This window comes from Lepisosteus platostomus, chromosome 7, assembly GCF_059453375.1.
Source record: "Lepisosteus platostomus isolate fLepPlt1 chromosome 7, fLepPlt1.hap1, whole genome shotgun sequence".
Taxonomy (NCBI): domain Eukaryota; kingdom Metazoa; phylum Chordata; class Actinopteri; order Semionotiformes; family Lepisosteidae; genus Lepisosteus; species Lepisosteus platostomus.
In genome coordinates, this window is record NC_142617.1 from 47,977,446 (window position 1) to 48,000,431 (window position 22,986).

General features: G+C 39.0%; 1 protein-coding gene across 2 annotated transcripts in view; it reads right to left on the minus strand.

Moving 5' to 3' along the window:
• myo5c (myosin VC) overlaps window positions 1-22,986 on the minus strand; it is a 30,546-nt gene that overhangs the window by 3,147 nt on the left and 4,413 nt on the right. For both annotated transcript variants that reach the window (XM_088640894.1, XM_088640893.1), the window contains exons 6-40: window positions 22,742-22,885; window positions 22,355-22,436; window positions 21,841-21,948; window positions 21,400-21,506; window positions 20,938-21,203; window positions 20,399-20,480; window positions 20,145-20,285; window positions 19,488-19,613; window positions 18,438-18,521; window positions 17,320-17,451; window positions 17,128-17,225; window positions 16,315-16,401; window positions 16,006-16,117; window positions 14,426-14,637; window positions 14,023-14,188; window positions 12,785-12,931; window positions 12,341-12,505; window positions 12,159-12,252; window positions 12,003-12,066; window positions 11,346-11,526; window positions 10,562-10,655; window positions 10,261-10,324; window positions 9,702-9,782; window positions 9,364-9,544; window positions 8,799-8,892; window positions 8,444-8,507; window positions 7,919-8,087; window positions 7,198-7,282; window positions 6,556-6,654; window positions 6,114-6,268; window positions 3,676-3,765; window positions 2,828-2,978; window positions 1,684-1,969; window positions 1,123-1,297; window positions 846-926 (exon numbers count right to left, since the gene is read on the minus strand). In XM_088640894.1, coding sequence (XP_088497020.1) covers window positions 846-926; window positions 1,123-1,297; window positions 1,684-1,969; window positions 2,828-2,978; window positions 3,676-3,765; window positions 6,114-6,268; window positions 6,556-6,654; window positions 7,198-7,282; window positions 7,919-8,087; window positions 8,444-8,507; window positions 8,799-8,892; window positions 9,364-9,544; window positions 9,702-9,782; window positions 10,261-10,324; window positions 10,562-10,655; window positions 11,346-11,526; window positions 12,003-12,066; window positions 12,159-12,252; window positions 12,341-12,505; window positions 12,785-12,931; window positions 14,023-14,188; window positions 14,426-14,637; window positions 16,006-16,117; window positions 16,315-16,401; window positions 17,128-17,225; window positions 17,320-17,451; window positions 18,438-18,521; window positions 19,488-19,613; window positions 20,145-20,285; window positions 20,399-20,480; window positions 20,938-21,203; window positions 21,400-21,506; window positions 21,841-21,948; window positions 22,355-22,436; window positions 22,742-22,885 — 4,467 coding nt within the window. The remainder of the gene's footprint in view (window positions 1-845; window positions 927-1,122; window positions 1,298-1,683; window positions 1,970-2,827; window positions 2,979-3,675; window positions 3,766-6,113; window positions 6,269-6,555; window positions 6,655-7,197; window positions 7,283-7,918; window positions 8,088-8,443; window positions 8,508-8,798; window positions 8,893-9,363; window positions 9,545-9,701; window positions 9,783-10,260; window positions 10,325-10,561; window positions 10,656-11,345; window positions 11,527-12,002; window positions 12,067-12,158; window positions 12,253-12,340; window positions 12,506-12,784; window positions 12,932-14,022; window positions 14,189-14,425; window positions 14,638-16,005; window positions 16,118-16,314; window positions 16,402-17,127; window positions 17,226-17,319; window positions 17,452-18,437; window positions 18,522-19,487; window positions 19,614-20,144; window positions 20,286-20,398; window positions 20,481-20,937; window positions 21,204-21,399; window positions 21,507-21,840; window positions 21,949-22,354; window positions 22,437-22,741; window positions 22,886-22,986) is intronic.

Genomic DNA, 22,986 nt, shown 5'->3' on the forward strand with positions numbered 1-22,986 from the left:
AAGGAAAGAGAAGGTTAGGAAAACAACATTATTCTAGGATATTAAGATACTTTATATTTACAGCAGCGTCACCACCTTCCAGCCTGAAATACTGTGGTTTTGCAATGCCACCAAAATGCTTATTTATAACAGAACAGTATGAAGTTCATAGACTGAACTACACTGATCTGTTGTAATGAAAACAATTCCAATTTTCATAGCCCATATGGGAAGCAAGTTTATCCTGAAGTGACAAATTACGGGCATTGAAAATACTTTTAAATATAATCCTATATATAGTCCTGGAATATTCTAAAACCCATAAAACTTCTGAGGTAAGTACCTGGAATTTTGTTATTACATGAATAGTGTCTAATAAAAACCCATTACACCTCTGTAAAATCTGATTTAACACATATAGAAGTGCAATGTATAGAATGATGATAAGACTTGCTGCAAAAGTGTACATGGAGGACTACTTCAGTACCAGCAGGAAAACCAGGACAAGTAGAAGTGAAAAGAAAGTGCATTTAGGACTTGACTCAAAGGATTGTGAAAGACTGACACAAACTGCCCAACAGTACTGTTGAAGCTAATTCTCTAGGATCATTCCTGAAACAGCTGGATGAGAGTCTTGCATTGATTATCTACTTGCAACAAAATGAGTTAAAAAGATGACTCATTTGTAATCCTTTGTCTTTCTGGAATTTTTCATACTATCAGCAGTGAAAGAAGAGATCAGCTACTGTTTATTTTTCCAGACACCTCATGCTCCTTAAATTATGTCCTGGTTACCCACAACTGAATTTCGTCTAAACTGTAAGATCAGATGTATAATACTGTAGTAGTATGTGGAATTTTCTCACCTGTACTTTGCGTACAAATGATGGTGCCACCCTCTTCTCAAAATCATCGATAGGGGTGTAGGAGTTGAGAATCTTGACAATCTGTTACAGAAGAAGTGAAAAAAAAACCATAAATCCATTTAAAAACAGAAAAAGTGCACATATGAAATGTGATGTCAATAAATATGAAGTAAATAAAAGTTAAATATTCAAAGTTAGAATTGTAATCTAACTTGCACTATAACCTACTCCTAAGGCTGTAGCAGTTTAAAAATGTTTCAAAGCTTCCATATTTTACCTGCACAGCAGAAAGCCCAGAACATCGCTCACAGATTTCCTTGGCATCATCATCTGTTGATTTGTTGACCTGGAGTAACCATGCTGTCTGGGAAAGAGGCTCCATAGTGTCTATAGCATTGCAGTTCTGCAGGCTCTTCTCCTTAAGCCAGTCTTCCAGGTAACTAATGTTACATCTGCAAAATATAAATGCAAATTTGAGCTTGGTAAAGTGTCAGCTTTGGCCAAGAAACAAAAATACAGTGAAGATGCGAATAGAACAGATCAGATTACAAAATGTGCAATCAACAGTTCTTTTTAACAAGTGGGTGTGAGAATGTAAAATTATTTTCTTTAAAGTGTGACGGGAGATTAAAACAGTGTAGCATATTAGACTTTCCCATGTTTTCACTATTCTGTCAGAAATATCCTAACTTTTTAATGATCTATTTGCTGGCTTCTGTTTAATCCTAGGTCAGTGCCTAGGAATTCATGGAATAAACACATATGGCTTAAATCGGGGGCTGGCTGCATGCATTTCCCATTTATTTTGTGGAATCTCAATTGTGAGTTTTTTTCCCACCTGATTTGCATGCCCTTCCTGCAGGAGCACATGTCTTTGCGGAGGAATATACTGTTCAGGGTGACCGCTCCAATGAGGAAGAAGAGCTGCTTCACGGCCTGCTTCATGAGCTCGGCGTCCATGCCATGCTGACACATGGTGCTGTGGAAGTAGCTGAGCTGCTGGAGGATGGAAGAGATGGTGTAGACTTCCATGTCCTCGTAGATGCTGGTTGAACGCTTGCGGAGACCCGTGGGTTTCATGCTGGAAATGCCCTGAAGACTTTCATGTTCCAGCATTCCAGGTACTGGGACAAAACGAACACTGAATTAGTTTTATTTTTCTAACATGGTGTTCATGTGGGTTTCCCCCGGGTGCTCCGGTTTCCTCCCATAGTCCAAAACACACCGGTAAGTTAATTTGCTCCTGGGAAAATTCGCCCTGGGGTGATTGTGTCTGTCCTGTGTCTGTCCTGTGTCTGTCCTGTGTCTGTCCTGTGTCTGTCCTGTGTCTGTCCTGTGTCTGTCCTGTGTCTGTCCTGTGTCTGTCCTGTGTCTGTCCTGTGTCTGTCCTGTGTCTGTCCTGTGATGGACAGACATTCTGTCCAGGTTGTATCCTGGCTTGCATCCCCTGCTTGCTGGCATAGGCTCCAGCTCCTCCGTGTCCCTGAATGAAGAGGTTACTGTACAAAATGGATGGATGGATGAAGTTTTCTGAGCGCTTAAGTACGGCTTGGAGGAGTGTGTGAGTAAGGTTTAAATAAGTAAGGACCTCATGGTACATGATTCTGATGAAGTGAAATATACACACAATATTGCACACATTGTGCAAGCCAGCCACTTATGGCATATAACAATGTCTTAATGTTACATTGTCTTAACTGACTTTAAGTTAAGATGTCTTAACTGTTACAGTATATTTTTAAAATGAACGCCAAGCACAATGTATGATAATGTCACAGTTAACATAAAACAAGCTGTGTAACCCTTTTAGCTTTATTATAAGTATTTATAGCATATTTTGCTTAATGAGATTCATAGTGCTGATAGCAAACAATTTCCCTACAAAAGAGCAAGTCATGCTATATTTCTGAAGTATGAAACAGACTTATTTTTAGTATGATATTGATCATCAGAAGTTTTTAACATCCATCCATTTCGCTCACCTATCATTGGCATTAAGCAGTTCTCCATGACTGAAATAAACTGATGGTAGATACGGATGGCCAAGTCGCTGAAAATTTGCCTGTGCTCAGACAGGTCGAAATTTCTCAGGCAGTTTTTATTCTGGCGTGGAGTGTTGTGTTTCATTAATTCCTTTAATGAGAGAAATAATTAGCCACTGTATTTGGATGCATTGTAACTGAAGTGGGACAAATATAAAAATCGACACGTGTTCAAAGATATAGAGTTAGTGTTTAATTGTAGTGTGGAGAGTATGAAATAATTACTGGAATATGTTAACTCAACTATGCAGCCCTGTATCAGTCTCCAAACTGCACATAGGTCTATTAAAGTATGAACTGACTTTATAAAAACAGTAATTGGTTGGCTTGATAGGCTGACTAGAGATGCAGAGATCTTCAAAGAGCATTATGAAAACCAGAGTCTGAAACAAATGAACCCTTTATATTCTACACAAAGCTATAATGTATAAAAAGGGTTAGAAAACTTAGCAGTGTTATTCCAACCCTGTGCTGCTGTGTGTATAGAGCTCAATAAAGCCTCCACAAGGCTGCCTCCTGCTCCTCTGCTGAAGAATTTCCCCAAAACAGAACAAAACAAAACCTTCATCCTGCAATATTGGATTTCTCTTCCTTGCCAACACAATATGTGGAATGGCAACACTTAATGCCAACTTGTATACGGTTATTACATTTGTAGTGGAACCATGAAGTATTCCTTCAGTTAATATTTAAAAGATTTGTGCGTGTCCTGGACAAAATTCCTTCATTTACTTTCCTGTGATTTTTTAAAGAATTTGTGTTTCCAGGGCACAGTTGTCTTATAGTACCTCCTCTCCACTGTACTGCTTCAGACAGTTCAACATGTGACAAGAATTAGACAGCCAAAAAGACAGCATCTCGAAATCCTCCTGGTGATCCTGCAGTAGAAGACAAGCTTATGTTGAAACAAAACAGCAAAAAAAGGAAGGGAGAATAATGTACATCAGAGTAGAAAAAGGTATTTTTAGAGGATGTCAATTGAAAGACAAACATTTATTTGAATCCAAATCTTTGAGGATAAAAGCACATACTACAATGATGACAATTGCTGGTATTATTCTAGTCTCCAACAGAGTGCTTTACCACAATGAGAAGCACTAATTTCAATAAAGCCCTACAGAAACAAGTGAGAGTACCATGTAAGGTACTTATTTTTAATTGTGCAATCTGAATTTAGAATATAAAATGCCATGAATATATAATTGAAACCACAGGTATGAGCATTGCTATGTAACACAGGCCAGCAGGGACTATACTGCTGCTACTGTTGTTTTCTGCTCTGCCCGGTCTCTCAGAAATACTGCCTGAGGGTGGAGTCTAAAGACGTGCTTCCTCCTCTGAGTAAACCTCATGCTGGCTTGACTTCTGGCAACAGCACAGTCAGAATGAAAATCAGCTTATGAAGAACCTTGAATATCCTAAAGTGAGAATCGCACAGCTACAATTCCAGACCATCAGGTGAGAAACCTTCACTGCCGTCACAGAGGTGTGAGATACAGAGCCTGATCTTGAAATGGAAATCAATTTCCTCTCATTTCACGGTTTTCCCAGATTTTCATGAGAGAAAGCCACATCATTTCTCAGATCCAAATGCGAAACCCACCAATACACGTTTAATTCACTGGGTCTGAAGATTTTTCAAGTTACAGAACACAGAACAAAATTGCCGGTTTTCAATTCCATAACTTGATTAATGGAGTGCAACGTTGTGCAGTTGCTGTCAAGTATTACATCTATTCACTCCTGGTTAGACAATAACACCCAAACCCCACCTTGAGGTGTCTTGACTATAGCTATACCTTTGCTATATCACTTTGCAACTGGCAGCCCACTGAAGCTCAGCAGGTGTAAGTTTGGCCAGAACCTGGATACGAGACCTCCTGGGAAAACTAAGGTTGCTGCTGGATGTGGTGTTAATGGGGCCAGAAGGGGGAGCTCACCCTGCAGTCTGTCTGGGTTCTAATGCCCCAGTATAGTGACAGGGACATTAAACTGAAAAAAAGGCACCATAGGCACCACATAAAACTGAGGTCCTGACTCTCTGTGGTCATTAAAAATCCCAGGGCATTTCTCGAAAAGACTAGGAGTGTTACCCTAGCGTCCTAGCCAAATTTCTCCCTGGCCACTACCAATCATGGCCTCCTAATAATCTCCCATCTATGAATTGGCTTCATCGATCTGTTCTCCTCCCCACTGATTATTATTGACTCATGATTGCCTAGGTTGTGGCCTATGATTGACAGAGTTTTGCTTCAATATCCTGATAGATTAGACATAGCTGGCTGTGAACACCCTAGCTGCCAACTGACAGTGTGCTGATATAGTCCAGCCTCCAACATACCGATGGTGCAAAAACATTGTTTTCTTATTAAGTGGGACATAATGGTTCTGTGGCATGCCTGCTGTAGAAAGGGTTGTAATTGCAACCATCAATTACAGCACCTGGACCCCTATGTAGCAGCTACAGTATGAAGCCACTAGAAACCATGGCATGGCTTCTAAACCACTAGTAAATAGTCACAATAAAGGCGAGATAGGTCATCATCGGTTAATTGCAAGGAGGTCAGAATCCCAGATTTTCCCCATGAGTACAACTGAGCGTTTGGCAGGGTATAAAAAGGGCCAGAGGTAAGGTGCTTTTGAAAGCTGACCGTTACTTAATGGCCTAAATTAAAGTCTTTTGGACTGCACTTCTTGCTGCCTTTGCGAGTTTGTGTGCTCACTTTCCTAGGAATCCCCTGGTAGTATACAGTAGGTTTCTCTCACAAGTTCCACTCTGTATTTCCCATTCTTGATTTTCCCCAGGCTTCACATTCAACAGCTTAAACCACCTCATCACCTGTTCATCCACTACCTGACTTCTGAGGGGCTTATACAACTATACTAAAGTATATTGTGATCAGTTATGATTGATTAATCAAAATGACACCTAAACTGCAATATTTTATTTTTCTGAAAACATATGCAGAGGGATAGGCTTCTTTTTATTTTCAGTATATACAGTGCCCTTCATTTTAGGATCATAAGACAGCTCTCATTGCTTAATTACTTAAAGTGAATGTGTGTCTCATATGATCTTGTTTATGACCTCATGATAAACAAGACTCATGATCGCAAATGGAAAATGCTTGAGTAAATCAAAAGTAACACTGTTGACTTTTCTGTACCAATACTTTTAGAGGGCACTGTATATACAGTGTATAGCTTAGGTTTCTCAATTACTTACCTTAATGACGAGTTTAATGCCACTTATGATGGCATTCATTAAGGACTTGAGCTTGGTGGCATCACTGAGGTAATCGGCATGTCTTATACACATGAACAGGAGGTGTGCTGGCAGACCTGGAATCATGTTCACTACCACACCTCTGGGCTTCAGCTCTGCATGAACACAGTGCAATGCAAGACCAGCAATCAGTTACAGGCTGTGCAGGATCAATACTCACTCGGTAGCCAACTTTCAGGAGTATGAGTGCTGTGCTGGTAAACCCACTCAGCTTCCCAGCTAACGGCTTCAAGAAATCAATTCTAAAGCATTCCCTCTTACTCTATTTAAGATGTAAGGTTGCTAATGTTAAGGGGTTAAGATTACATTTCCATGCATTCTGTATATGAGTTTTGGATACATTTTAACCAATACTGTTCTTGACAAAAAAAAAAAACAATACCTAGAATAAGGTTGTTAATGATTTTTCCTTCATCTTCTTGCTTGAATTCTAGCATTCCGAGGTATTCTTTGGGAACAGGCGGTGCTTGGACTGGATTGACTTTCAATCCAAAGAAACAGAAAAAAGGAATAAGACTAGGGAAATAACACAGTCAGTTCATTTTAATGTTATCTGTAATTAAAACAAAAGCAAAAATCAGAGCAACAAGGCATATTAAATTAAGTTTTGAAAACAGTATTTTCCATCTATTTCTAGTTTCAATATATGAATAAGAGCTTCAAACACCACTTATTCAGAGTGGAGTGTAATTGCAACTGAATACATGTTTTTAACCAATTTTTGGTATAGGTGGATCGATCTGAGCATGAAGAATAACACAAATAAGATGCAGAAATGAAGGAGAGTTGGAAATAAAAGGGTTAAAGAACAATTGAAACCGCCTGGTGTTTTCCTCTTGGAAGCAATTCCACTGAACAATACAACCAGGAAAATGTATTTCACATAGTTCCATATAGACCGTGTACCTTCATGGTCTGACATGCAAGAAACACAGAAACAGAAGAACCTAACAAGAAAATTAGACAGAGTTGGCAAATACCTTCCAAAAAACAGACAAACTAACACAAAGGTTTGCAAGTGTACCTTTCTCCGGTGACCGAAGTCCTTGAATCTGGTTTTGAAGCTTCTTTATTAATCTGTCCTTGAGATCAATTTGTTCTTCAAAGTCCTACAAATCATGAAAGCTTATTTTACTTTCAAATGCATAATGATACAGTATGTTAATATAAAGTAATTCGTATTTTTCCAGGCAAATATATAGATGTCAAAATAGGTCTGTTCAAAAGACCAATATTCTTAGGAAAGCTGGAGGACCTCTTCACAAAACATCACCTAGGTCTTTGTTTTGCTGGAGTATTAAATTTGTAGATGTAAATGTTCCCACATACGCACACAACATTCTGTTGTCTGATTTAAGGAGAAAGTCAACTCTTCAATACTTGAATCACCCTTGGAAATCTAAAAAGCTTCTGACTTTTTTAGTTTGGAAGAATGGGATTTCTTTAATGGGCGGTGGGGTGTTATCTGCACAGAGCTTGTATGTGTTCTCCCCCATGTTCATAAGGGTATCCCCCCACAGAGGAGGCATAGTGGTAGGTTAATTAGCTTCTGAGAAATATGAAGTTTTGCAAGTGTCTGCGTGTTCCCTGCAATGGACTGGTGTCCGTCCAGGGTGTACTCTGCCTTGCACCTACTGCTTGCTGAGATAGGCCCCATCTTCCCTACAGCCCTGTATTAGATAAAGCCATTAGAAAACAGATGGATGGATCTTTTATGAAGGGGCAGAGTTGCCATTGGTACAGACCATGTTCTCTGCAATCAGGCGGGATGCCTCCTGTCTCAACCTGTTTTTGGTTTCACTCTCTGTCTGGTACTGTTTCTTTAGCTGGGTGTTCTCATCCTCTTTCTCAGCTATCCTGTCCAAAAGCTCCTGCTTCTCCTTCTCGTAGGCGTCTAGCTGGAGCTGCAAAAGCCTTTCATTGGGGGAAAAAAAAGACAATTTAACTCTCCTAGGTTTCTATATACTGTAATTACACAAGACCAACAGCCTTTCAGAAAAAATTCAAAAGCAATAGTTAGTTAATCCTGCTGCCACATATACAACACACCTGTCCACCTCTTTATAATTTAAAACACCAATACACCATCCTGAGGATTTATTCTAAAGTATATGACCTACTGTATTTGGAGGTGGAGGCCAGGCTTTGCTTTTTTAGCAGTATTCACAGCCAGTATTTGTCTAAGAACACAGCATGATTTGTGTAAAGAAAAAAAAATATTAACAAAAGAAAGTTAGTCTAGGTCCAGTCCAATTAAAAGTCTCTTGTACCTGCACTGTGCACTTTCATCTTCCAAACTACTGCGCAACTCATTTGAGATCTCCTCCATTTTTTCTAAAAAACAGATAAAACAGATAGATATTTCGGAATTCACAGAACTAAAGCAATGAATGATTAACAAACTGTAAATGGAAAGTGGAATTATCATGCACTGAACCTCAACTTTGAAACAGAAACTTAAAGAACTCAGCTTCTAGTATTAATCAAATTAAAGAGGTTGGTAAAGTACTGGTATTCTTGTTTTAAGAGAAAAAATCCAATATAGTAGCACTTTGAACTGACAAATTATAGAGACACACTGTGCTTAAAACGCTGATCTTAAATTCTCTGAATTATGAAGGATACCTCTCATTTCTATGGCCTGGTCTTTCAAACGGTCTTCGAGGTCGTGCTTTTGCCGCTGAAGCTCCGAGATCTGCTGTTTGTATTGGGGAATTACCTTCAGGTAAACAAAACATATTAGAATGTCAAAATATTTACTCAGATTTTCAACTGAATCATGTCACTGACAAGCAGCTAAAAAGAAGAACAAAACACCAGGAATAGATGAATTGTACCCCATATCATGCAACAATGCATCTATAGATTTGATAGCAGGTCATTAATAGTTTCATTTAACAGTAATTCAGGGCAGAAGGTGAAATTCTAATCTCACTCTTCTGCTTCCCTACGAACGAGAAGCCTGTCTGGCTGCCCACAACTCTGCAGACACCTTTTCTAACCCCCTCCCTCAATACCAGCTGCACTCTTGCAGCAGCTCCCTGGTTGATTCCTCCTAATTGAGGGGGCTGTGACAGAGCCGATTGTGTTAAAGCAAAGAATTTAGAACAATACTCCTTTGTGTTTGGTGGCTAGTTTTTATCATTAGAAAAAATGTCATAATGCTCAAAAAGCCTGGCCTTCGACCTACCATATTTTCAGAAGCAAGCCTGGCAACCTCTTGCTGAATGCTGGCATTTACATTGTTCCCCTCTTGGAACAGTTTTTGAAGTTCATTGTTTTCATTCTGGAAGTGTTCAATCTGATACCTGAGGGACTCGATTTCACTCTCATAACTTTCCTTCTGTGCCTGGGCATGAGTCTCTATCACCCTGTGTTAAGGAACCAGCAATATATAATAAAAATCAGGTGTCAGCCACATGAGAATGCAGTGTTGTAAGTTGGTAGTAACTATTCATTCTTTAAAAATCATGTTCAAGTTGAATTGCATGCCCTTTAGTGAAGAGGTTCAAAGCAAAATGTACACACCTTGTAGCTTTCCTTAGACCCTCATAGGCAAACAACAACTCGCCTTCTTCATTTATCTGCTCAAGATCCTTGGTTGTTAACCTTGTCATTGAAGGAAGAGTATTTGTACATGGAATTAATAGTATTCTTACAAAAAAAACCTAGTGACATTACTGTTAACTACAATCAACAATAAAAGGCAGCAATTTAAAAAGGCGCTGTGAAACTGTGAAAATCAAACAGGAGGGAAAGCCTCAAATATTTTGGTAAGTCTTTCAATAATTTAGGCTCAGTGATTTTCAAACAGCAACACACCAAGCGCTCTGTACCCAGGGAATTCTGCAATTCTGTTGCAAGGCCACAGAATTTTCACAGAATTGCTTGTTTCTAACAACATTTGTTAAAAACTGATTTATGACAAAGTCAAAATAGCAATTAAACCTTTTAAAATGTTTTTTCTTCTTGACATCTAGCCGATTCTATGGAAGACAAGCAATTCTGCTAAAAAATGTATCTGTTGAATGTAACTTCCCATGGAGTTAAAAGTGAGTATCACGTTTTTGAGTTGATGTCTTTTTACCTGGAGAGAAACTCTTCCTCTTTTATTCCTGACAGAAGCTGTTTGGTCACCTCAGATATTTTCGCTGTAAGGACATAAGGTGTAGAATTCATAATCCCCCTCACTCTTTGAGGGAGGATCTGATAAACTAAAGTAAAATAATGTCTTTAATCACAAGAGGGCAGCAGAGTTTCCTGTGTGCCATTCTTCTCTTTCCAAAATTGATTATGGTGGTGTTATTGCAGACACCAACAAAATATTATATGAAAATAATGAAAAGCAGAGCATAAGAATAAAGGTAGACTATCATTTGTCTATATACCTCTTGCTTCATTCATGTGTTCCTTCTTCTGTCTGTCCAGATGTTGTTTCTCTGTTTCAAGGTTACCAATCTCCTTTTTCAGCTCTGGTATTACCTGATAAAAGAAAAAAAAAGCATATCTAAGAATTATTTTCTTCAAGAATTCACTTTATACCCACCAAATCTATAACCACCACAAATAACACCAAATAAATACCAAAAACTACCCAGATAGTTTGTGCCTAAAATGTACTGTTTGTTTTTATAAAAAACTGAGAAGCAACTGTAGATTTTACTAATTCACGGTTGTCATTAATGTATAAAAAGTAAGCAGTGAAAATTCAGAAAGGGCAGTTTATTATTTTTTTACAACATTAACATTTTTCTCAATTGTTTACAGTTAAAAAACACCTTCATACACAATCAAACCTTTTTTTAAAAAACTTAAAGAATATACCCAATTTCTTAATGGAACAAACAGGTGACTCACAACATCATATCGCATCACTCATTACTACTGTATTGACAAATGCCCTCTGAAAATTAGGAACTACATTTTATTCAATGGTGACTATTCGCAGGGCAAAGAATAGTATGCAATGTTTTTTAAAAATCAAACTCAAAATATTAAGGAGTGAAGTAGTGGCAAAAAACAAATGAATGTGAACTGTTGTTCTATATACTGTATTTGAAGTTCTATATACACTATATAGTGTCTCAGGAGGTAGTTCAACCCACTTCTGTCAAAGAAATAACCTAAATAAACCTTGGCCTCTTTTGCGAGCTGCCCGACCTGCTGCCCTACCTTGAGTTGCTTTGCGAGCTCTCCAACCTGCTGCTGCAGGTGGCTTTTGACTTGGAGCTCCTCCTGAGCTTGCTCCTGGAGCATGATCTTCTCCTCTCGCAGGCACTTTATCTCTTCCTTCATAGTCTCAATGCGTTTTTCATATTCTTCCTTTTGTATCTCAAAGCTATTTTCCAGGATCCTGAAAAAGCACAGTGACTGGAACGTTGCAAACCTCCTTGAACTGTTAGATCCTCATCACCGAGAAACTGCATTTACTGACCTGTAGTTCAATAATTACCCCCACATTATCAACCAATACCACTACTAAATTACAGCTACAATATAGGACATTAAATAGTAATATCATTACTGAGGTACAGCTGTAACACTAGACATTGGAGCCCTACATCTGTACTTGAATGATCACATTGCAACATATTACAGACAATTGTCATTTCAGAACTACAAATTGTGTATTTTATACTAAGATTCCTACCAAATTCTAACAAAGCAACTTATACTTATGCTAAAATATAGCAGTAGTATTAGCTTCCTTATCAGAGGAATGTATTATTCATAAATGTTTATATATTTTAAATTGTTAATGGGTTTCATACTAGTGTTACAATTACTACTTAAAACATTTACAATCTGTTTTTAATGATTGATTCTTACTTTCTTTGTCTCTCCTCTCTTTCAAGCTCTTCCAAGAATGTTTCCTTTAGCTGATCAGCATCATCTAGAAAATAAATTTATATGATAATAAAACAGGTTAACAGTTTAGATTAACTGGAAAGTAAACACTTCACCTCCTAACCACACACGTCCTACCTTTCATTTCCTTAATCGAATCCTGAAGTTTCTTCTCCAGGTTTTGTTTCTCTTGAAGAAGGTTATTGTTCTGGGCTTCGAGCTGAATAATTAACTTTTGCAGAGAACACAAAACATTAATTTTTCTGTAGGATGAAGACAAAGTCTTTCAACAGACATGGGGATAAAGTGACAATAAAGACCTGATTAGCTTCCGCCTTTGATCTCTTCATTCCCTCTTCAAATGTCTTTTTCTCAGCAGCCATCTTCTTAAGATCTGCTTCAAGCTTCTGCAGCTTGTCAACATCTTGTGCATGTGCACTGGCCAGACCAGTAAGCCTCTCAAGGAGTCCATTGTTTTCTTTATTCTGTGGTTGGAGAGTACATTGTGAAAGAACTAAAATCTTTTTCAAAAACTGTACATCATGGTGAAACATTGAGAACATTGCAAAAGTATCAGCAACATGTCCACTTTTAGGCCACTGGTGAGTAAATGGGTGCAGTTCCCTGAACTGTTTACCAATTTGTTTTACAAATTCAAAAATTAGAAGGGAATTAAAAAGGTAAGAGGTGATTTCTTTGATGTTTTCTTATTTCACGCCATCAGAGATTCAGTGCTTCACCTCCTGCCCCAACACCTACTGTACCTGATCCTCCAGCTTCTTCTTGAGCTGCTGCACTCGGTAAGACAGCTGCACATTGAGCACCAGGCGGCGGATACTCTGGAACCGGCGTCTGGCCAGCCAGGCTCGGGCATACTTCTGTAGGATGACAGCTTTCTGTTCCTCCACCAGCTGAAGCAATACCGCAAAGTTCACTTGTGCATTAGAGGATTTGTAAAGTTTACAGCAGGAATCTCCAACCCTGATCTGTAGAGCTTCAATTCAATTGGTCTCATATAAGATAAAATCACTTTATTAGCCATATAGAATTTCTTGAATTAGGAATTTGTCTTATAGCATACCCCAGCATGCTCTCCATGAGACACAAGATGGGGAGAGAGAAGCTTGGGGTCAGAGCGCAGGGTCAGCCACTTATACGGCGCCCCTGGAGCAGTTGAGGTTAAGGGCCGTGCTCAGGGGCCCAACGGAGAAGGATTCCTCAGCCGGCCGCAGGATTTGAACCTGCAACCTTCCAGGCACAGGCGCAGATCCTTAGCCACAGTGCCACATTTTTAAAGACTAAGAACACCTACAAGATGTTGATCAAATAAGCAAGTAATGTGTTAAATCTGGTCATTTGTGGTTGAACAGTACTCGTATTTCAGTCCCAAATGATAAACATGTTGATCACAAAGAAAGTCTTTAAAAATTCAAGATTAAGTTGGGTTTGGGCTCTTCAAAACCATGGTTGCAGATCTATGAGTTTCAGTACTGATAGAACCATGGTAAAATAAACTCCCCGAAACCTTTTAGAACCCATTGATTTTATACTGCTTTATCTAATATAGGGTCAAGGGGAGGTGGAGCTTATCCCAGAAAGCAATGGGTAAAAGGCAGGATACACCCTGGACGGGACGCACAGCAGGGACAGTTTCCGAGAAGCCATATAACCCACCAGCATGTGTTTGGACTGTGGGAGGAAACCCACAAACACAGGGAGAACATACAAACGCCATGCGGAAAGCACCTGAGGAATTAAACCCAAGGCCCCAGAGCTGTAAGGCAGGAGTTCTAACCCCTGTGCCGCCTCGAACATCTTTTTTCTTAAAGGATGGCTACTGACTGATCTAGTTCATCTAGTTTTTAGTAGCTAATTGCTCTGAGGATTGTGGAAATTCATGATGGATTCCAGGGCGTCTTTGTCAACATCATGGCAGGGTAACTTGTTCCAAGACGCACATGAAGGCTTACAGTATGGACTGACATCCATACAAGGTACATACCTTTTTATACTGTGTCCGTGCGCGCCATCCTCGAGCATAGGCCTGGATAGTCACCGTGGCAACCTGTACCAGCTGGTAGACGCGGCGCACCAGGAAACCTCGACAGTACTTCTGGATAATGATGGCTGCCCAGACACGCTTCAGAGTAGCGGCAGTTACTGTTTGCCTGAACAATAGAAACTTGTGCTGTAATTACTAAACAAAAAAATCACTTAACTCGCCATGCTTTCTGGTTCAAGTTGAAAATCAGTGCCTTCAAATGTTTTTATTGAAGACCAACTGTACGTTATTGAAGCAACGGAAAAGATCTTTCCACAAAAGAAGGGGTGGAGAGAACATAGTTGGCCTATTTAATCTATTATGACATTTCATGTCTTACCAGCGTCTGTGCATGTCTGCTCACCTCACTTTCCTCTTGCCGCGCACATACTGCTGGATGACGATTGCAGCCTCCCTCATCTGAAGGAACCTCTTGCGCTGTATCCAGCCGCGGAGGTGCTTCTGAATCGTGACACAGGCCCCTCGCAGTCGGTCTGACCGCAGCTTCTCCAGGTATGCCACCTGTCCCGCGCGGAAAAAGATCTTTGTGCGGCCAAACTTGTACTGATTGGAGTCCTGTGAGGGGAGCAAGATGGAGAGGAAAGAATTTCCGAATTGACAACAGCGTGAGAGTGTTCATCCGCTTAATTCTCTGATGAGTGACCTTGTTAGACCTGATGGAAGATGGGGTGCGGAGATGTTTTGGTGGGTGTAGTACCGACTGCGGCACTGCGCAAACCAACGGGTGCAGTGGTAGAAATGTGATGTGGGGAGTAACCTCTTCTAGGACAAGAGAATATTTGGTGCAGATTGAAGGCAAACTCAGCTACTGTATGTATTGATGAAGTCCCTGAGTCCAGTATTTTTCCATTCCTGTAAGGCATTCTGGAATTGAACATTTTCTATCAGGATAACAAGAAAAAGCAGAGCTTGGATAACCAAAGCACAACCTTGACTCACCAGTGTCATCAACAGGAGACAATTGCAAACAGCCAGCATTCTCTGACTGCCTGCAACTGCACAGGAAAAGGGGTGGAACTTCAAACAGCAGCAAGTTCAGAGGCTGATCAGGTTTATGCATTAGTGATGTCAAGACACTGCTTATTCTCACCTGGATCACACCCCATATTAACTTTAACATTCTAGCCCAATTGGTAGTTCGTAGTTAATTGATTCAAAAGGACCACATCCAGCTATTGCTTGAAATAAACCAGAGTAGTGACTTCAACTTGGCTGGGCAGCTTGTTCCATGCTCCTACAACTCTGAGTAAAGAAGTGACACCTATTCTTAGCTTTACATGTAAGTTTAATAAGAAAAAACATTACTTGAATTTTCTAGTTTACATTTATTTTTGTTAAGAAACAAGTTTGTTATGGTATGAGTTATATTTCTAACTTGGGTATCATAAAAAAAGAAACTTTTAGTCAAGTATTAAAAATCAACTGCTATGTCTTGTGAAATACACATTTCTTAAAACGTCACAAGTTCTGAAATCTTAAGAATTTTCAAATATGTTATTCGTAAAAAGAAATTAGCAAAACCCCAGAGACACCACAACTGAATATAATTTGCATTGTGCATTTCCAGTACTAAATAGTCTTTGTAACATACATCATGTCCCATATATTGTGCAACAATCATGAACAAAAATGTGTATTAAGTACAAACTACCTGACTTTTTTTAATCACTTGTAACTTATATTATGTTAAGAAATAATGTTGAATATAGATTACACACATTGTTATTATTCCAAATGTAAGCTACTGTACCAAGAGAGTATTACAAAAACAAAATATGATGCTGAAACAAGAAAAATCAACCAAAAGCATTTTTATTATATAAAATGCAGCTTACCCAACACTGAAATTATGCTAATATGTTTAACATTCCAGGAAAGAACTCTGAACACCAGCCTTCTAAGAGGAAAGGACGAAGTACTCACCTGAATGAGCCTTTGAAGCACTATCTTGCATGTCTGTTTCTTATCACTCAGAGCAAGCTCTTGCTGTGTCATCAGTATGCTGTAGCGACTGTAAAACTCTATATATGTCCATCTGCAAATTGAAATGCAAATTATTTTTTTTTAAATGGCACAAGTTAAAGTGAGCAAATATCATAGGCAGAAATGTCTAACAGAGCTTCTAAATTCATTTTGCATCGTGCAGCTAGGATAAGTCAAGAAGCACCTAGACTGAATGTTTTCTATATTTTACTTCAACTTAGTGCACATGGGTAAGCCACAGCAATTTACCTGGATGGGTAGCTTTGGGCACTTATGTGAATGGTCTCTAAAACTCCACAGGCTCTCAGCTGTTGCACCACTCTCTTCGAGTCATACCTGAAACAAAATCCACCAGGGTCAAGACAAACTGCTGCAAGGTAGCATAAGCCCACTGCAGTACTTTAAATGTGAATCAATCTCAAATTCCACTCTTTCACACCGTGCACTCTGAACTTTCAAGATATTAAACAGCTTTTGTTTGGGCTATATTGGCATGGTGCAGCTCTGATCCTGCAGACAGTAGGACAGGACTTCTCATTAAGGCAGAAGCATCTGAAAGCTGAGTGAAAGTAGGAAACTGGTCCAATTGAGCCAAGAATAAACAGGTTTAGGTAATTAAGAGCCATGCTGGAAAAAAACTGACAGAAATGTCTGTCATAACCAAAGTTATACCACCCTGATCTATAGGGAGAAGCATTAAAAACACACCAAATGTTACGGTTTGCATGTTGCATTTTTTATGCCTCTCAGTATATTGTTAAAATATCTGCAGAAAAACACGTATCCATAGCACCACCTAGTGGTACATTATGCTAGCAAGCATGGGGATTAGACGCAAAATGCCAGCTGACATAAAGAATCTACTTTAGAGGGATACTTGAGATTATGTTCTATGTGAATCAACTGGTAAAAATTAACCTGTGCTTTGTTTCTTAATTTTTTACATCCAGAATCTGTGGTCAGTATGATTTACTGTAATTGGCTACTTTGGAGACTGCTCAAGAGGTTAGGTTAAACTCTCGTTTTCCTCCACAACTGTTCATGTTTCCGATGTGCACTTACTCAAATGGAAGCTTGTCTTCATTGGGCTTTATGCACCGTACATAGTGAGGCGTTGTGGCATTGAGAGTTTCCATTAACAGATACAGAGAGCTGCGGAACTGCAACGGGAGACGGGAACAGAAGATGAAAACCCTAAGCTGCAAACTCCAGGTTCAGTCTTCAGTCAGGGGAGTGAGTCGCAGACGCCAGTACCTTATTGCCCACTGTCGTTCGGAGCTGCTTGTTGGCTGGTTTCAACCCTGACCTGGCTGGTTTGATCTTAATGCTTTTAGAGAACGGAGATGTTGGTTCTTCTTCTTGGAAGAAGTTTGCAAGAAGGTGAAACTGTTAATGGAAAAGACTGATGTTGGAAGCACTAGAATAATTCACAAAAAATACCAACTGGTTATGGTGAAAAACCAGGACTTTTTCGATTTCAAAACCACTCCTCACGTCCACATTAACCATAACCACACCTATAGACAAGTGCAGCAGCCAAATCAGGATTATCAAAACACTGCAGAGGCAGCAGATAAATTAAAAAAAGAAGATGTTTATTGAAGTCAAGTGAAGAAGATTGCAAAAACAAACTAGAAAAACAAAATGGGAAAGGCTGAGATTGAAGAGACCACATATGAAAAAGTCTGAACTGTTTATCCAGAAATCATTTAAATCTTCTAGACAAAGTGTGGAAGCAATAAAATAGGCAAATAAAATGTTATGGTGTATAGTTAAAATCACAGAACCTATGCTAAATTTATCAATGTACGGTACTAACAAGTTCTCACAGTGTGCAGTTTTGGTTGCCACATTACAAAAAAAAGATATTGCCGATCTGGAATCGGTCCAGAGAAGAGCAAAAAGATACATTACAGGGCATAAAGCAATGTCTGTCGGAGCCTGACTGTACACCCTAAGATTTTGGGACAAGTCTGGGTTTACTAAACAAGCTTCTCAAGCTGGGAGAGATTCCTGAATCAAAAAGGTACCACATACCAAATGGGATAAAGTGGGCTGAACAAACCCCTCGTTCTAAACTTTTTTTATATTCTAACACCAAGTAAGGAATTCTAGATTATTGCATTTTTAAGATATTAAGAAGGAAAAATCATACATTCCAGCACAACCACATCAAAATGGTTTCCTCTGGAAGAAGGCTGTCTGCTAAAGTGCTCTAAGTTTTAATAGCTTTGCGGCATCGTATGGGGATTACTCTCTTTTTGAGTGCTTTTCAAATATGGCATTGTAAGTAAATATTTCTAAGCTCTACTTGTACGATTTTATACTAAAAATAAATGTTTTTCTTTTTCAGGAAGCTCAGGCCACCATACCTTACTAGCCCTCATTACATCCACCAGTTCTTCATACATTGTGTCTCTGTTCTTCTCAAGGAAGCCTTTACTTTTGTACTCCACCTGCATAAAACATTTAGTGTATGCTTAAAAAAAAAACAGTTCACAAGTTGAAGATTTATATAGTTGTGACTAATAATCATTAAACTGATCCCAGATCCGAAGGCAAGAGACTATAAATCAATGACTTGAACATGAAATACAAATATCACAGCAGCTACAAATTTTAAAGTGAATAATTTATATGTGTCGAGTGCCATCTATAGGCTATGGGAAGGATTACACCAAGATATGTGGTGTAATGCGGTCAGTGGTGCAAATACAGTAGGCTTTGCAAAACAAATTCTGGCTGTTTTCTCAGTTAAAAACTAAAAGGTCAAAAAGTAGCGAGACATTTGGTTTCTTATTTGCTTGAAATGAATAATTTTGTAAATCTCCAATATAAACTTGCAATTTTTTAAATTGTTTTTTCCAAACTCTACTGCGAAATAAAAATTAACAGTAACGGGAAGGTGTGGCCAGATTTTTTTCATTGAATACTATAACCATATCAGTGATTCAGCAAAATGAAAATTCCATCTTAAGGAATAAGCCACTTCGGGCTAATGATTTTCTGCCCCGGGTATCACAGCAGTGCGTTAGTGTTACTGCCTCGCAGCGCTGCGGTCCTGGGCTCCATTCCAGACCTGGGGTGCCATCTGTGTGGAGTTTGCATGTTCTCCCAGTGTTCATCTGGGTTTCTTCCCACAGTCAAAGGACATACTTGTAGGTTAACTGGTTGCTGTGAAACTGGCCTCGGTGTTAATGTTAGCATGTATGGGTTTGTGACTGCCTGCCCTGCGATGGTACTGGATTCCTATCCTGGGTGCACCCTGCCCTACACCCGTTACTTGCCAGAACAGGCTTCGGCTCCCCCATGACCCTGAACTGGGAGAAATGCAAAACGGGTGGCTGGATGGATTTTCTCCCTCAGAGAGAGTTAAAAATGTCCTTCACAAGTGTGTCTTCACAAAGTCTCAGTTTTTTTACCTTATCAGCAAAGTGTTGAATCACAAATGATTCGTTGGACATCCTTGGCTTTTCAAAAAGAGGGTTCTTGTCCACATAGTTGTTATATAGCTTCTGTAGCCAGTTCTGGTCTGTCCCCTGTGGAAACTGGACAGAGAGGAAATTAATCTCAACAAAATGTGGTCTTCTGTGCTTCCTGGCGACGTTCTCCTCACAGAAACTTAGAGTCTTTTGTTCAATGTTTAATTCTAAATTAGGTATTAATTATTCAGCATCAAATAACGAATAACAGAAATTTTATCACTTCTCCATACTCAGCAATACTGGGAAATGCTTCACCAGGAATAACACCCAGGAATTAAGTGTATTGAAAAATGTTTGAGCGTTTTGGTCATTTGGCTTAACATGCTTGGCTCAGGATGACCACAGGCCGAGCAGTCTGGGACCAGCCAGCAGAGTGAATAGCAACCAAGCGGGGGCTGCACAGGTGGAGATGTGGTGCAAATGAGCTTACATTCAGTATTTATAGTTTTGCAAAACCTCAGGAATGACCAATTTAAAACAGCTGAGGCCAGTTGAACCTGGTTGCTGTTAATCCTCCTGAATGTTCATGGTTAATTCCATTTAAAATATTTTTCTTGGAACAGCTGATTGAAAAGAAAAATGGAATTTCATTACCAGGCACTCCTCATCCAGCAGATCCAAAATGCCCATCTTAGCTTCAATGAGGTCAATGACAGGTTGGTTGTCATAGAAATCAATTAATGTCCAGGGAATGTCCTCTTTCATATATTCTTCTTGCTCCAATTTAAACACATGCTAATGGAAGGCAATAACATTTTAAGCTTAATAAGTGCATAATGAAGTTCTAGGAAAAACAGAAATATTCATATGGTCCGAAGGCATATTATTTGGAAGGGATAGTAACATACCAGGTTAAATTGCTGCTGTAGCTTTTCATTTGCATAGTTAATGCAAAACTGTTCAAAACTGTTGACTTCGAATGTTTCAAAGCTAAAATGAAGAACAAGAGTGATGACAAGCTAAATGAGAGACATTCTATGCATGTCAATTAAGATGCAGTAAGAACTAAATTTAAGAATATAACATTTTGCTTTGTCAAAATTTAGAGCAAAAAAACCCCACTGAAATTAAAATATAAGGAATGTTACAAACAGGAAGAGGCCAACCAAAGTAGTTTGTTTGGTTTTTAGTACCCTGTGGATCTCATCCAGCTGTTTCTTAAAAGACGCCAGGATATCGGCTTAGGCAACATGGTTGAGTAGCTTGTTTTAGACAGATTGTTATTATTTCCATATAATGTACAACTGCTATGGAATTTATATGCCAAAATAAAATGCAGGCATTAAAATAATTTGCTTCTTATTTCAGTGGATATCTGAGAATTGTGAAACTCACAAGATAATTAAAGATTTTCTTTTTAAAAACAACCTGACCAATAAATCCTTACCCATAAATATCCAATACTCCAATAAACGAATGCTGCTTTCCGGGGAACTTCAGAGCCCTGTTGATCTTGTCGATGACACAGTCAAACAGGTGGGCGTAGATCTGCTTGGCGAGGGCATCCCGGGCATTGATGGCACGGTCCCTGGTCATGGGCTTGACCACAGTCTCCGAGACCAGGACGATCTTCCTACTGCACAGCCAGCGCGCGACACTCTCAGCACTGACGTCCAGCAGCTCACAGAACTGGGCCAAGTGCCTGTCGCTGGACTGATTCCATCGTGCACAAAGAAAACAAGCCACAAGGTCACAAATAAAAAAGGACCCTAAGAGGACTTGGCAACTGAGACCCATTTAACTTCAGCCAAAATATGCAAGAAAAAGTGCTTTTTAATAGACATTTAAATGGCAATGCAAGGACAGTCCCTAGACGTAGCCCTGAAACACACAACAAAGGTGTACTTACACTGACAGATGACTTGTCATCACCGACAGCTTTAATTTGCACATTTCCCAAGTGTAGAATCCCTGCCAACACTTTGAACGCATCCATCTGAAAATCCTCTGTCAATCCTGAGAACAATTAAGACCCATTTTGTTTTTTTACAATAAAACAGTACAATAATTACAACATTATTTTAGCACCACAAAATGAAATGGGACTGAACAGTCATCTAACCATTTCCACAAAACATAATATACCACCACTTGAACATTTACCAAATTCAATATCAATTCAGATTTTTTAAATTTCCATGTACACTGTGCCTATACAGTTTTAACACACTTACCGTAGCATCAGACTTTGTGCATCAACATGACGATCATTGGACGGAGAGAAGACGGATGCTTCTGAAACCTTATTTATACTTTCTGAATAAAATGCACTTGTATAACTATCGCTTACCAAGCAATGAGAAAGTTCTCCGAGTTTCATTCATGTCAGCTTTGTCATCAACTCCATCTATGTATGTGTTACCTCCCATACTGGTGTACCTGAACTCATCTGCACTCACTGTAAAACATGCAAAAGAAACAGGAAACTGCTACATTTTGCATGTTTTTGCTGCTCAGAAGCCTTGTTTAATATGTACACGTGCAGAACGCAATTCATGTAAAATGTGCAGGGGTATTTTTTACATAATTATTATTTTTACATCATTTTAATTATTTTGAATATAGGCCATCTTGGAAAACAAGAAAAGAACAACATTAGGAAACATCTCACTTCAGTGCTTTAACTGCAGGGAGCTTTGTAGTTCTGCCTTTGAAATTGTGCAGCCAACTAATTCATATATTATTCAGTAGCACAATTATGTACAAGCATCCTTCAGAACAAAGTGGGGTAGAGAGCAAAGGATAAAAGACCAGAGACTAGACAGAGTGTGTCTGCAGTCAGTGGTTGTTCCATTAATACTTACACAGTCTGAAATTCTTGAATTCTGGCTGGTCTGCAGAAGCACACAGCTGATAGAATATGTGATAGTTCCTTTCATTCTCTGACTAAAGAAAGAACTGGCTGTTTATGGAAATGTTGTCATTATTACAATACAAACAAAAGAGCAAATACAGATTTTCTGCATAATTTAAGATAAAACTGCATTCATACCAAAGTTGAAAACCAGTTACCGCTTTGAATTCTTGCTACCATGAAAAAAAAGTTTAATGAGATTTAACAGCCGAGAACAAAAAAAATACTAACAACCAAGAATTCAAAGGAAAGGCATGAATTCATAGGTATAAAAACTTTGCACAAGCAAGTGCAGTGATAAGGAAAGAACAGAGATATGATCAAAACAAAACATTACCTGAAAAACTACTCTGGATTTTTCCAGAAGGTATGTTCTCATGTTTGCTCCAATGATCTGATTCCTCCTGTCAAAACTGATCTCAGTGTACTTCCCAAAACGGCTGCTGTTGTCATTCCTTGTAGTCTTTGCATTACCAATGGCCTGACAGCAGAAGGACACAGGAACACTCACTTAAAATTATTCTTATATATATATAAATCAAAAGAATCATGTTTCTTTGTGTGCAATTCTCCTTTTCCCCA